Here is a 13,589-nt window from a genome sequence, read left to right on the forward strand (position 1 = left end):
GTTCACCAACATAAGATTTTGAATGTATATTCTTATAGGATCTCAGACATTTTTTTCTTTAGTACTAACCACTTGGTATTTTAATGTTTATTTATCTAATTTCGACGATTTTTATATCGCGTAACAAAGTAAATCGAATTTTTTTTCTCAGATTTAAATTAGTTGGATGTCTTATCTTATATTTATTTTAAACGTAGTTTTTTTAAACAACCGTTATTAATTGAATATAATTTATTCTACAAGTTAAACAAAGAAAACTATTTCTCATTAAAGTAATAAAAAAACAAAACTTTCCATTTTTCCTTTTCTTATTCAATTAAAATATTTATATTTTCTTCTCAATAGTTATTTATTATATGATAGTTTGTTAAAGCTGTTAATAAAAAAGCTTATTAAATAATTTACATTTGTGCTTTGGGTATATTAAGTATTAGAAAGTAGAACAGTAACTAAAATAAATGCTATTTTTTTAGTGTTTATTTAATAAACTACATTACCTATATTATACTCTTCTAAAGAGTTTCTAGGTTAGGTTTGAATTTTGAAAAAAGCCATTACATGTAACATACTCGGTTCCTAGAATAATTATTTAATTATTTCAAATTTATTAATTATAAATAATAATATTTTATTTAAATTAGACTTTCGTTTTTTAATCTAAATAGCACAAAAATTAATTAGATATCTTAAAAACTAAAATCCACTTGGTACAACTTTGTGATATGATTATATGAACCTCGTGATTAAAATTCAAATCAACGTTAAAAATTAAATAATTAGTCGCAGAACAACAATCGTTATCAAAATGTATTATGTTGCATATTATTTGTGCCTACTAATTAAATGATTTTATTTTTATTATTTATTGATTACTTAATTTAGAAAACTATAAACTATTGTACACTGCTAAAACATTGACCACTTTTAATTAATCACTATTTAAACATAGATTCCATATTACTACATAATAATCATGATTACATAACTAATACCTATGTTATTATTTTTATTCTAACAAAACGATAACTGATAAAATTGAGAAATACAGAAAAATGGAGTATTTATGTTGTATCAGTTTTTGATATAACCGATTTTTTTCCAGGCAGGAATAAATGTAAAGTTTCTCTTGATCAAAAAGCTTACCATTTTAATTTAAGGTCCTACATATGTTTTTCTTGCAGAATTTCAAAAATGTTAAAAATATTTAAGTATAATTTATTTTATAAAAATTTGAAATTCAAATGTTGAAGAAAAAGTTTGTAAAAATTGCAAGTTTTTTCAAAGTTCATTTTATCAAGTTAAAATGTATAAAATTTTTAATTCTTATAACTTAAGCTTTAAATTATAATTTCATAAAGTTTCTCTCAAAATATTTTCAAATTGTTGTAAAAACATTAAAGCATTTGAAAATATCAAAAATACACATCGTTATTAAGTACATGGCATCAATAAATAGTAAGTCAACCATGATAATGGCCTTCATCTATATCGATACTTTATCTATTGACGTCACGTCGTTGTAGTCATTTTACAATTGAAAATTGTAAAAAAAGAAGCATCCGGCTCGCACAAAAAAATTGTGATCAAAGTGAGAGTAAATGCGACGGCATGTTTAGTCGTAAACATACATTATTGTTGTATACGTGATTGAATTGTATTTAAATAATTTGTTACAATGTCGTGTTGTAAAAATTGTATTTAATTATGATATTTATAATATACTAATATCGATAATTACTAATAAAAATCAACGTCTAATATTTAACGGGATGTCTGCGAAAAATTATAGTACACTTTCAATCAACTAACAAACAAAACCTGCTTCATCGATCTCCAAAGTTCTACGATCATTCCAACTTTGAAGTTCGAAGAGTAAACGTAGTTGATAATTATCTGTTTCACATTCAGGATTGACAATAAGCGCAATGATCGATACACTTCAGGGAAATCACACTAAACATCAAACTGTGAATACAACATTTGGGAAATCAAAAGTGATACAGCAACTGTTATTTTCGAAAGTTGTTGTTATATACAAACTTATTTTCCTAAAATTTAATGAAATGTATAAATGTTTCTTGGTTATTTTTATTATACAGAGTATACTTGAAGTATGATCGGTTCTTAATGAAGATCATAAGACGACCTGTTTTCCGAAGGTATTGACACCGTATCTGTACCGGATATATTTCCAACACGTCTTCGTTAATTTAAATTTAAAAATAAATCATCACCAATTGTATTTAAATATATTATAATAAACATATTATATGCATTTCAATATAACGAAGTAGAAAACAATAATATTATAACTTAAACTAGATGACGATACGATGCATACATAAATATGTATAGTATTGATCTTAAAATTGGTAATCCACTAGCTCATCATTCAAATTTCTCATATAACACGTCCATCTTTACACAATTAAAACGTTCTTTTATCAGTAAAGTGTTATTCCATTGGTACCGATGTTATTATGTGTAACATATTTAATAAATTATATTTATAATAATATAATATTATATTATATAAAATATGCATAGGTTGTCTTTATATTTATTGATATGTAAAATATGTAGATCGCATACTATGTTAAGTAGTTTTTAAATAAATATTACTTAATAATATATAAATTCCTTTTTAATAATTTAATCTGCCGGAAAATTCACTTTGAAACGCCCTGACGGATGACCTTCCATTAGTAAAACTCGAAGGAAATTATGTACGTTTTTATGTCAAATATACTGTTAAAACTTTCGGCTGAATGATAACAATTCTATGTAGAAAAAATATATTTGTAAATCTATGTATATTGTATATATATGCATCAAACTTCAAAGTGACCTACCTTTGTTTTATTATATAAGTCACGCATACCTGCTACAGCGTTATTAATACTATATTATTATATTCCAACCATTAACAATATACACAAACATGTCCATTATCCTGCAGGGATATATATGCACATTTTTATTCTAATAATAGGTACCTACTAAGTACCACTAAGTTTCATGAATTTATAATAAACTTATTCTCGATCAGAAAATCTTTAAAATATGATGATTAATCGCTTTTACACATTAAATAATAACAAAAAAAAAATTTCCCACTCCATTAATTAAACCGTATCACATCTGACATACCAACCAGAATCACCATAAATTGTATAAATATATTTTTTACTTACTTATATTTTAATATAAATGAAGTGGTATTGTTCCACATATTTTTACTAACAAACTTTATAATGAAATAATATTTATGATTTATACAAAAGATTTTATATTTTTATAATTTCATAACACTTAGCTTGAGCAAAATATGTATCAGGAAAAAAATTACACGCGTATTTTTTTATTTTTTTTGTTTGCAAATATCATGGCATAGTTTTTATACTTGAAAGTTAAAATGAGTTTGGAAATATTTTATAGCAAAAATAAGTTTCGCAAAAAAAATTCTTTGTATAAAAAGTGTAATGGCTTAATTAAGTTTATATGTGAAAAATCTTACCCCTTAATGAATAATTTGATTCCTCAAGTATTTAAATTTAGTCAAGCCCTTTTCATCTACTACCGTATTGTGCGGTGAACCACTAAATTTAAACTTAAAAATGTTGAAAAACGTTGTTTTACACGTGACCACAATTATTTTCGTACAATATTTATATAAATATATTGCATTATAGTCAATTATTAAATTACAAAAAAAACTGCAAATTTTCACTCCATATATTTGCGGTGTATATAATGGTGGAGAGCTGAAATCCATTCACTGCAGCTGAGTTTTTCAATACTTTTTATGTTAATCCTTGTTTTAATCTTTAATATAAAAGAAAGATTAAATTTTTATATTTTATTAAATGATAGTTTATTTAATACAGGTTGTTTTGTTTTATTCTGCAAACAGGTGCCATTCGACGACCGACGGTTATTGTTTCCGCCGGGACCGGCCGCAGTACTCATATCGGCTGCTTACGCTATATATCTGATGTTGTTTCCTCATTGGATGGCTCCGCTGGTATTGGCCGGTATGATTGCGGGTAAGTGTGATAAAATGTCATCAAAATGGTATATTATAATACTATATAAGCCTTGTATGTCATCGTGTTTTAAATGTAAAGACATACATTTAATGCAAGTAGTAGTGCATTTAAAAGGAACCAACATATTAGGTCATATTACCCCAATTAAACGAAATAGACGTAACAATTTATAAGAAAATATTATCTCAGAAATATAAATATTTCGATGTTTCTTTAAAATTACTATGTTATCAATGGCATTTTCTCTGGGTGTGCACGTTGTGTTTTAACGCCCTTAATGTGTATAATACTTTAATGCGTATAAAATATAATATAGTCATATAATTTAATTTATAAAATATAAAAATAATAATCAACTAATAAATTATTTTTAATTCAAAACCTGACCATACACAGACTGCAACTACGATGGCAAATTATGGAATATATATTATGTAGTGTATGACGTTAATTTTTTTAACGACTCGTGATATCTAATATCCCATAATCGTAATTTGTCGTGATATTGTCGGCCAACTTCGATACAATATTAATAGTTAATACTAGACCAAGTCGTAGAAACTGGAATTCACGACCAGTCAGTAACGAGTGGCCAATGGTCTAGAATTTTGTTGCGGGTTGCCTAGCCTCTAGTATTGTATTGTCTATTTTCGTGCATCAGTTATTACTCAGTTTTATGATTTTTTTTTTTTTTTTTATCAGGTTAATGACTAATAATTAAAGGCAATGAAATATTTATTTTTGAATAAAATACTTTTGTTACTATTCGTATCGTTTAATTTTTATTGCATTAAAATTAATTGTATAAATTTAGTATAAACTAAATTAAACTTATTCCATATGTACAATATTTTGTAGTTGTAGTGAAGTTGTAAATCAATTAAAACAAAAATGCTTTTCAAGAATTTAATTTACTGAAAAAAAAGTTTTAATTGAAAATGGTAAACTTTGTCCAGATCTTGACATTTTAACAAAAATAAAAATTTTCATAAAGAACTTTATAATATACTTGTCTGATTAGTTATGCAGTTGTGAATTATCGAATATATTTTTTTGTTGATTTTGTTTACTATTTTCTAAAAAAAAAAAACAAAAAAAAATTGGAACAATCAAGGGTATGATGATTTAAATCTTTTGAATACAGTTGTTAAAAACTTACTGAATCAGATTCATGTATCTATATAAACATATATCATAATCAACTGCTAGGATTAATACATTATTAGACAAAAAAAGATATATTTTCTATTTTACGAAGTACTTCTGTTTCTATACAATATTATATATAATACATTTTGTTGCTGATATTATTAATCATGAAATTTTTAATAAAATTCAAAATATACAATACGTGGTAATTATGCTTGACAAATTAAATCACAATTATCGATAACACTGAGATATTTTTCATGAAATGAAAACAAAATTGTTGAACGTTTCTATAGATTTGATAACAAAAGTGCTGACAAAACTGCATCCTCTTTATTTAATCACATAAATTAAGTAGAAGAAAAATTAAAAATATATTAGTGGTACAAAAATATAACGATAAGCAGTAGTGATGTCTGGTCAACGAGATTTGCAAAGTAAAGTTTTAGAGAAATTCTTAAATAAGCTATTTTTACTCATTGATATATGTATGTTATTAATTTAATATTTCAATAATCATTAGAATGCAACAAGGAACTTAATATTTTTTTTTGAGGTCTTAACTCTTTACCTGTAATTTTTTTTTCGTTCACACGTCTTACACATTTTACACGTCTAGCCAGTATTAAAGTATATGGCATCATACATTAGCCATCATGAATTAATTAATGTAAAGAATCTTATTACAACAATAATAATTAGTCGAAGTAATTTAATTCAACACTTCACACCAAACCAGACAAGACAAAATATATAAAATCATAACTTCGTAATTATTTTGTAATTTTATTGTTTGGTTTAACTTTATTGCATTTATAAAAAAGAAGTCAAATATTTATGCCGTCAATAATATATGATGGACGAAATTCTAGGAGAGGTGTATTTGATACATGTTGACCTAAACTAAAAATTATTAAATAAATTAACTCTATCATGCAAGTATAGTATCTATTAATATTAGGTAGTTTCAATTTATTATTTACGCCATAATTAAGCTCTTTGACAGAAGGTAGTGATATAACTAGTCTAAGTTATATAAGTAATATTCCTTTTTTGTACTAAAATAAAAATAAATAAATACGCACAATAAATCTATTGTCTGAGTGTAGGTAATATAATTATAGTACGCCAAGTTCAATAATGTATTATTATAGTGTATCGTGTTAAAAATTGACATTAATCTTACACAATCGGGTTTGCAGGCTATGTAACTTATGATTTAATACATTTCTACTTACACTACGGATGTCCCAAGGAAGGCTCGTACCTGTACACAATGAAAAGATACCACAACCAACATCATTTCGCACACCACGAAAGCGGTTAGTATATGATCACGATATAATAGTATAGTCAATATTCATAATATGTTTATTTTATGCATATATGCATATAGTGCTACCCCTTCCTTTACATTTGTACATTATTATCTTATAATTCATACAAAAAATTGAGAAGCTCAATGTAAGTGAGGGTATTTTAATATTTCGTAAATCCTCAAAATACTCTACATAATATATTGTATGTTTATTGTTTAGAAGAACTATATTTAATTAATTCGTTGACTTACAAAATGTGTTTTAGCATTGTTTTCATAAAAATCATAATACATAATATTACTTTAATTTAAAATAAATTACAATTATTCAGAAAAAGATACGTTATTTTGATAAAATGGAGAGAGATATAATGTAAAAAAAGAAAAAAAAATGTAGTTAAATGGTATCTGTAAGCCCCAATAATTTCCACTATATTTCACGCTTTATTCATCTATACTATATTATGTACGATGTGTATCAGAAGGATTTAACAATTTTACATATGAAGGTATCATATGACCGTGATACAATCTGTACATATATTACATAATAATATAATATGCATGTGCACCCTCTTTATACGAGTACGTATATGTAACCTTATTATAGACGGGCATCGTTATCCATGTGTTTCAGGTTTCGGTATCAGCAGCCAATTTTGGGACCACATATTCGGCACAGCAATTGCACTGAAAAAGCTTAGCCGATGTTTAAAATGGTACTAACCTGCTACCTGTAAACTCGTGCCTTATAAACTATAATATAATATATATAAAAAAAAAAGAGAGAAATTAAATTATAATATACTTATATATATATATATATATATTCATTTATGTATATATTAAGTATATATATATATATATTGATATATACATTTAATAATAATAATAACTATTATTATGATATAAAGGAAAGAAATCACACCAAATCTCGGAGTGCCTATCTAATGAAACTCAAATATTACAATTAATAATTTAACAAATAATGATCCGCTCACGGAAGCAGTCATAACATTACGATATATTATATATAATGTAACTCATCTAATTTTGTTATGCATACAATATATATATATATATATACATATATATATATATAAATGTATTTATTGTCGCTTTTCATTGCTATTTTGTTCAAAGGTATTACAAAACTTTAAAACTGTTTTGTTGTTACTCTGTACATTATCATTATTATTATTATTGTTTTTTTTTTTGTCTTTTTAAATAATAAAAACAATATTATTTATACTTTGACTGATTTAACTGATTGGTGTGCTAAAGCTTTTTACGAGTTATCCTCACGAGATCTATTTATCTGATAACTAATACGTCCAATAGTTACAAAAACCTATTTTTACAACCAACGTCTTCTATGATAGTGTATATATTCATATTTATTATGCCTATTGTTTGTAGTTCCCATTATTATTATTATTTTATTTTTTTCATTTTTTCGCTTATCCTTTTGCCAATTAATAATGATCAATATTTTCTCAAATAGTTTAATGTTTACTACCTACTATTATTCATAGTCTGTTAACCAATTTTTTTTCAACCTACCTACCAATATAATAGGGAGTGGTAATCAGCGTCATTATATCACGGATGTAAGTGATTACATCTACAAAATGTTTTGTACAATCTTGTCAATAATAGAACTAAATTCGTGAGTATAAATTATTTTAATACCTACGTCTATGAAACGTTAATATTTGTGAAGGAATTGTGTTCTTGCTTTGAGAATATAATTTGTTACGACTGTTTAGAAAAATAAATCGATAACGTTCCCGCCGAAGCCATACCTGTCTGCTAAACTACACCTGGATGTATCCATACATAGGGTTGTCATTTTAACGAAACTACGTAAGACATTTATTATTTTAAAAACTATATCTGTTATTCTTTTTATTTTAACTTAATAATAATTATTTTACGTGGATCTTTATGTGTATGTAGGGTGCTATATTATATTAAATAATATATTTAAATGGAAGTGTAAAAAGTATTTCAAAATTTTTTATTGAAGTAAACATAGATTGTAATCATAAAAGCTAGTGAGAGATAGTTATGGCTTATATTTGTATAAAAATAATGAAACACACTTACTAAATCAACTGTTATCATTATAATTTTTATATATGAACGGCTTTTGTTCTTGGTCAAGTAAATCCTAAACCTATGATCACACCACTAATCATCAACAGTATAAAAATACGAGTAAGTAAGCCCGTAGAATCGGACTGTCAAACTTATTCTAGTATCCCACTTTTAGGACTTAAATGTGTTGAGGAATTTATCACAACCACATCGCTTCTTGTATCGGTTCATTCCCATGTTATACTGGGCTAATTTTACTAATCTCAGATAGAATAATATACTTATTTTGTCTTCAAATGTTTTGCACTATTTTATTATAATACGAGTATTATGTTTATATTTTAAGAGGACTTGCATATGTTGTCTCCGTCTTACTAATACATAACATAAAAAATTAAATGGATCGTGTTACTCAGTTATTTATAATATCAGGGTGAATTGACTTATTATCAAATAAAAAATTTATAATGCTCATAATATATTCATATTGTATAACGTCCTCTTAGAAATATATTATTTTATTTTATTAATAGATTGTGTTGATTTTCATTGATTAACCATAATTCTATATTGATGGCCAAGGCATGCTACGTCGTAAAATTATCGTTTATGTACGAGTAATATGCAGTGTCCTGTACGGCGCAAATAAGCACAAAATACTATTTAAAATAATTTGAGACCTACTGACGATCAAACATCAGCAACATGATTAAATGATATCAGTCGTTCATACAAAGAGAGCATTCTCAATATATACAAATTTTTTAAACGATAACATATATTTTAGATTCTAAGCAGAGCAGTGAATGTATTGATTAGGTATACAATGATGTGTGTGTCCACACCACGCTTAATAATAATAAAAATGCTATGATATTTAACTTTTAAAGTGGCTTCTTGTAGCAAATTCTATCTAATTGGTACTTCAAAATTTAAAACTCTTCAAAAGAATCAGAAAAAAAAACAAAAAAATACGGGAATTTTTACGCGAAACCAGTTTTCCACAAAAGCGATTTTGTTTTTTAATATAACTCAGAAAGAAATAATCTAATAGATACCTGTTTTAAATTTTTATTAATTATTTAAATATTTGTTTTCTATATTTGATATTTTCAATGTATAATTTTGATTTTTTTCTGAGCTTTTTATTTGAAAATAAGTTTAGTTTTAAGTATAATGTCGATAAAAAATTTTCAAATACCTAGTAAACGTTATAAACAGTTTCTCGTAGGTTGTGGTATTTATTGGAATTAAAATAAAAATAAAAATAATTTAAATTTAATTCCATAAATATTTTGTATGTGCGTCTAAATTTAAAATGTTGACAAATTAAGTTATCGCGAAAATAACGATTTTCTTATTTGTCATGAGATGTGACTCAAAAACGAATAAACATAAATATCTATTTGACATTTTCACAAAAAATTAATATTATCATTTCTTGCACTTTATAAAATTTTCTGTAAATGTCGATAACATTTTTTACTTAAAAATTTGAATACGAGATTCCTGGTTATAGTTATTATTATAGCTATTTTAAATTTTAAAAATATATTTTCACGATTTTTTTGTAAATATTTAAAATTAAAACCTGGACGATATTAAAAATATAAACGAATTTCAACGATCTTGGTTATTTTGTTGTAATTATTGTGTATGCCGAGATTTGAAACTTTTCACTTTCAATTTTAAACCACACAACAGTCAACTTATTCACTCAGTAACTCTATTGGTTTATAATTTATAATAGTTAAAAAAAAGAATATGTGATTTTATATTATTATAATAATTAACTGTTAAAATAAAATTATGTTTTTTTCTGTTTTATGAAATAAAATCTATAGAAAAAGTTGTTTATCGATATAATATAATATACCTTATGTTGACAGACCATTCTGCCGAAAATCGTATTTTACATACAATGTTATATCATTGAATTTAAATTTTACACGTCTATTATAGAGATCCATTCAACATCTAATGTACAGCAAAATGATACACACTTGCCCACCTATTTAGTTTCAAATTTTGAAACCAAATATCTTTCGTTGTATTTTAATGCTCAAAAATTAAATTTTGAACAATTATTAAATATTTACTAAAAATTATAACTCGTCATTATTTGAACTTTAAACTAACGAATTAGGTAGATATTTTGCACAGTTGTTTTCTCAAACATTATTATTTTTCGAAATAATAATACTGCAGACTATATAAAAGAATCATCCTTTAGGTACATGCTTCTACTAATTCATAGATATTAAGTCTATTGATATAGACTCAGATATCTAATATCAATTCAAAACAATAATAGGATATTCGTTTACTTCAATGTATGTGTATATAATACATAGGGCACAACCGTCTACCAAAATGTGTATAAAACAATTAACGTATAATATAACTATAAGATATATATATTATATAGCATATAGGTATATTATAATTCTGTAGAATATAGACATACATGTTAAATATTTTAATTATGTATTATATGTAGGTCTGCACCCACAATAAACAGCAGTAAAATTCAATGTCATATAGATGTGGACTCTAATTTTAGTACAGGTGCTGTTTAGTTATTTTTTTCTTATTATTTTTATAGAACCGTTTCTGTGGATAGAACTCATTTACGCGCGTGGCTCACTACCATGCGTGGTAACTACACGGTATAAAATAAAGCCGACACGGGTGCGACGGCGGTGGGTACAGATAAATTTCTTCATACATATAATATTGTGCCAATTTTATTAAAAACGTATGTACACGATTTCGGCATGTTCATATTGCTATCGTTGTACTAGATGTTCTATATCTACGTGAAATATATGACCCTTTCAACCTTGGACCTATCGTACAAAGGGATAGCCCAAGGAATGTGAGTAAATTCCGAAATAACGTGTCGTCACGCCATGCATTTACCTACAAACCCGGTCAACGCTAATATAAATCACACAATCCGTACGCACAGTATGGTAGACGGCAGAAACGGACTTGGAAAAAAAATGTTTACCAAACCTCCTACACTTCGACTGCGCATATTCCATTACTCGAAGGTGTTTATATGCTATATCATATTATTGTTATCGATTAGGTTGCGATATTTAAACACAAAACGAAATCACCACACTGGTAATTATCGTATAAATTATTATAATTCGGGCGAACGACGCTCGTCGTTTTTTTTTCGCGAGTTGTATTATTATTATTATTATATATGGTGCTATGATAGAGTGTAAATTATAATTACGACCAATATAATTTTATCACTATTATATTATATATTACGCGAACGCAACGATTTTCTAATGCCCTAATGTCGTCCTACACAACTTTTTTAGTTAAAGATATGTGTGCGTAGTTAATTTATATGGTAAAATTTTGAGAAGGAGAAAATTTACCGACTTATTTTTGTCCGTTAATCTCTTTCTCTACCATTCTAAATGTTATGATATGATTCCTTGAATTAATAGTAATTTTCTATGATTTTTATTGATTTACCTACGAAAAATTTCATCAATTTTTGGCGGCTGTCATTACCGTATATTATTATCGACTACTATCTACAATCGGTAGTTAACGGCGCATATACCAATACAGCTTTATTGATAACTTTTACTAATTAATCTTATACGCATAGACGCATGTAAAACAACTGGATATTTAATTGCCTATTACATTCCTAACATAGTATTGGAATAGTTGAAGTCGTGAGGTCACTATACCAACATTGTGCTATGTTTACAAAATATACCTTAATAGATAAAATACCTATTCTGATAAAAAATACTGCAAAATATGTCAAACGTAATAATATATACATATTACATATTCAGTACAATTATTGTAAGCATTGCCCTGTTGAAGTATGGCTTTCGACTTCAATATAATATCATAATGTTTTCTAGTCGACTATCTATTTATTTTTTTAAAGTCGATTTATAATATTCCAATGTTATTTCAAAATTGAGGTTACGTAAAAGGAACATAGTTCCTCTTCTTTTTTAAATACGAGATATGTATGCACACCCCCTCTAGTTATATCCTAATCAATAAGATATTTAAATATTCGGGTGCGCACATTTTTTTACGCTTTTGAATCCCTTTCTAATTGTATTCCAATTCAAGCGCTGAATGTGTCTATGGTTATAACTTATAAACCACCATTAACTGTTATTATTTGTAATTATTTTATATTTTATTTCGATAACAGCATTTACTTTTCTTTGTTTTATACCAATAAAGTAGATGAAAAGACATGTCAATCACTCCAAGTTAAAGCTATTTTACAAATTTATCAATAAAACTACCACAATTTATTTGCACTTACTGTCTCCACCTACAACAGCAATTGGACTCCAAGATATTGATCCGTTTTCAACCATTAAGTTATAACTTCGTAAACATCTTTTATGATATACAATATGTTCACGCCTACTTACATTATTTATAATTTTATTTAACCATCACGATGTATATAAATATAAACGTCTATCAAATGCGAAAAAAAAAACTTTTTACTAAAAATGTTTTTATATAATTGTTATTAATATTATTTTACCAGATCAGTGCCAACATGTTGGGACAGCCGTACCAAAAGTGACCTATTTTATATATTACACCTGTAGATTTCACGTTACACCTGCAGCAGATGGTCCATTTGAATATGAAATCTCATATTATTATATTATAACATGATGACATTCAAAAAATTCGTTGGCAGTGTTAAGGTAAAATACCAGCGCCAAATATATATTACATAATATTTACGTGGATGTTTAATTATACATCAAACCGAGTAGTTGTATATATGAACATAAATATATTATGGGTACCTTTGGTTTACAGTAAAAACGAAGCACTTCTCATTGTTTGCTTACAATAATACAATACAATTAAATCTGTAATTGATTTAAACCGTAACGCAAGTAAATGCAATTTTGTGTTTTTTAGATTATATCTGAGAAACCCGT

The 13,589-nt window shown here is 26.1% G+C and overlaps 1 protein-coding gene across 1 annotated transcript in view; it reads left to right on the plus strand.

Moving 5' to 3' along the window:
* The window catches only part of LOC112595999 (fatty acid 2-hydroxylase), a 38,583-nt gene extending 31,250 nt beyond the window's left edge, over nucleotides 1-7,333 (plus strand). The window contains exons 4-6 of the mRNA XM_025341434.1: nucleotides 3,914-4,046; nucleotides 6,401-6,520; nucleotides 7,154-7,333. Coding sequence (XP_025197219.1) covers nucleotides 3,914-4,046; nucleotides 6,401-6,520; nucleotides 7,154-7,242 — 342 coding nt within the window. The 3' untranslated portion in view covers nucleotides 7,243-7,333. The remainder of the gene's footprint in view (nucleotides 1-3,913; nucleotides 4,047-6,400; nucleotides 6,521-7,153) is intronic.
* Nucleotides 7,334-13,589: the final 6,256 nt, after the last annotated feature.

Source organism: Melanaphis sacchari, unplaced genomic scaffold, assembly GCF_002803265.2.
Source record: "Melanaphis sacchari strain LSU unplaced genomic scaffold, SCAv2.0 Contig2_pilon_pilon, whole genome shotgun sequence".
Classification (NCBI taxonomy): domain Eukaryota; kingdom Metazoa; phylum Arthropoda; class Insecta; order Hemiptera; family Aphididae; genus Melanaphis; species Melanaphis sacchari.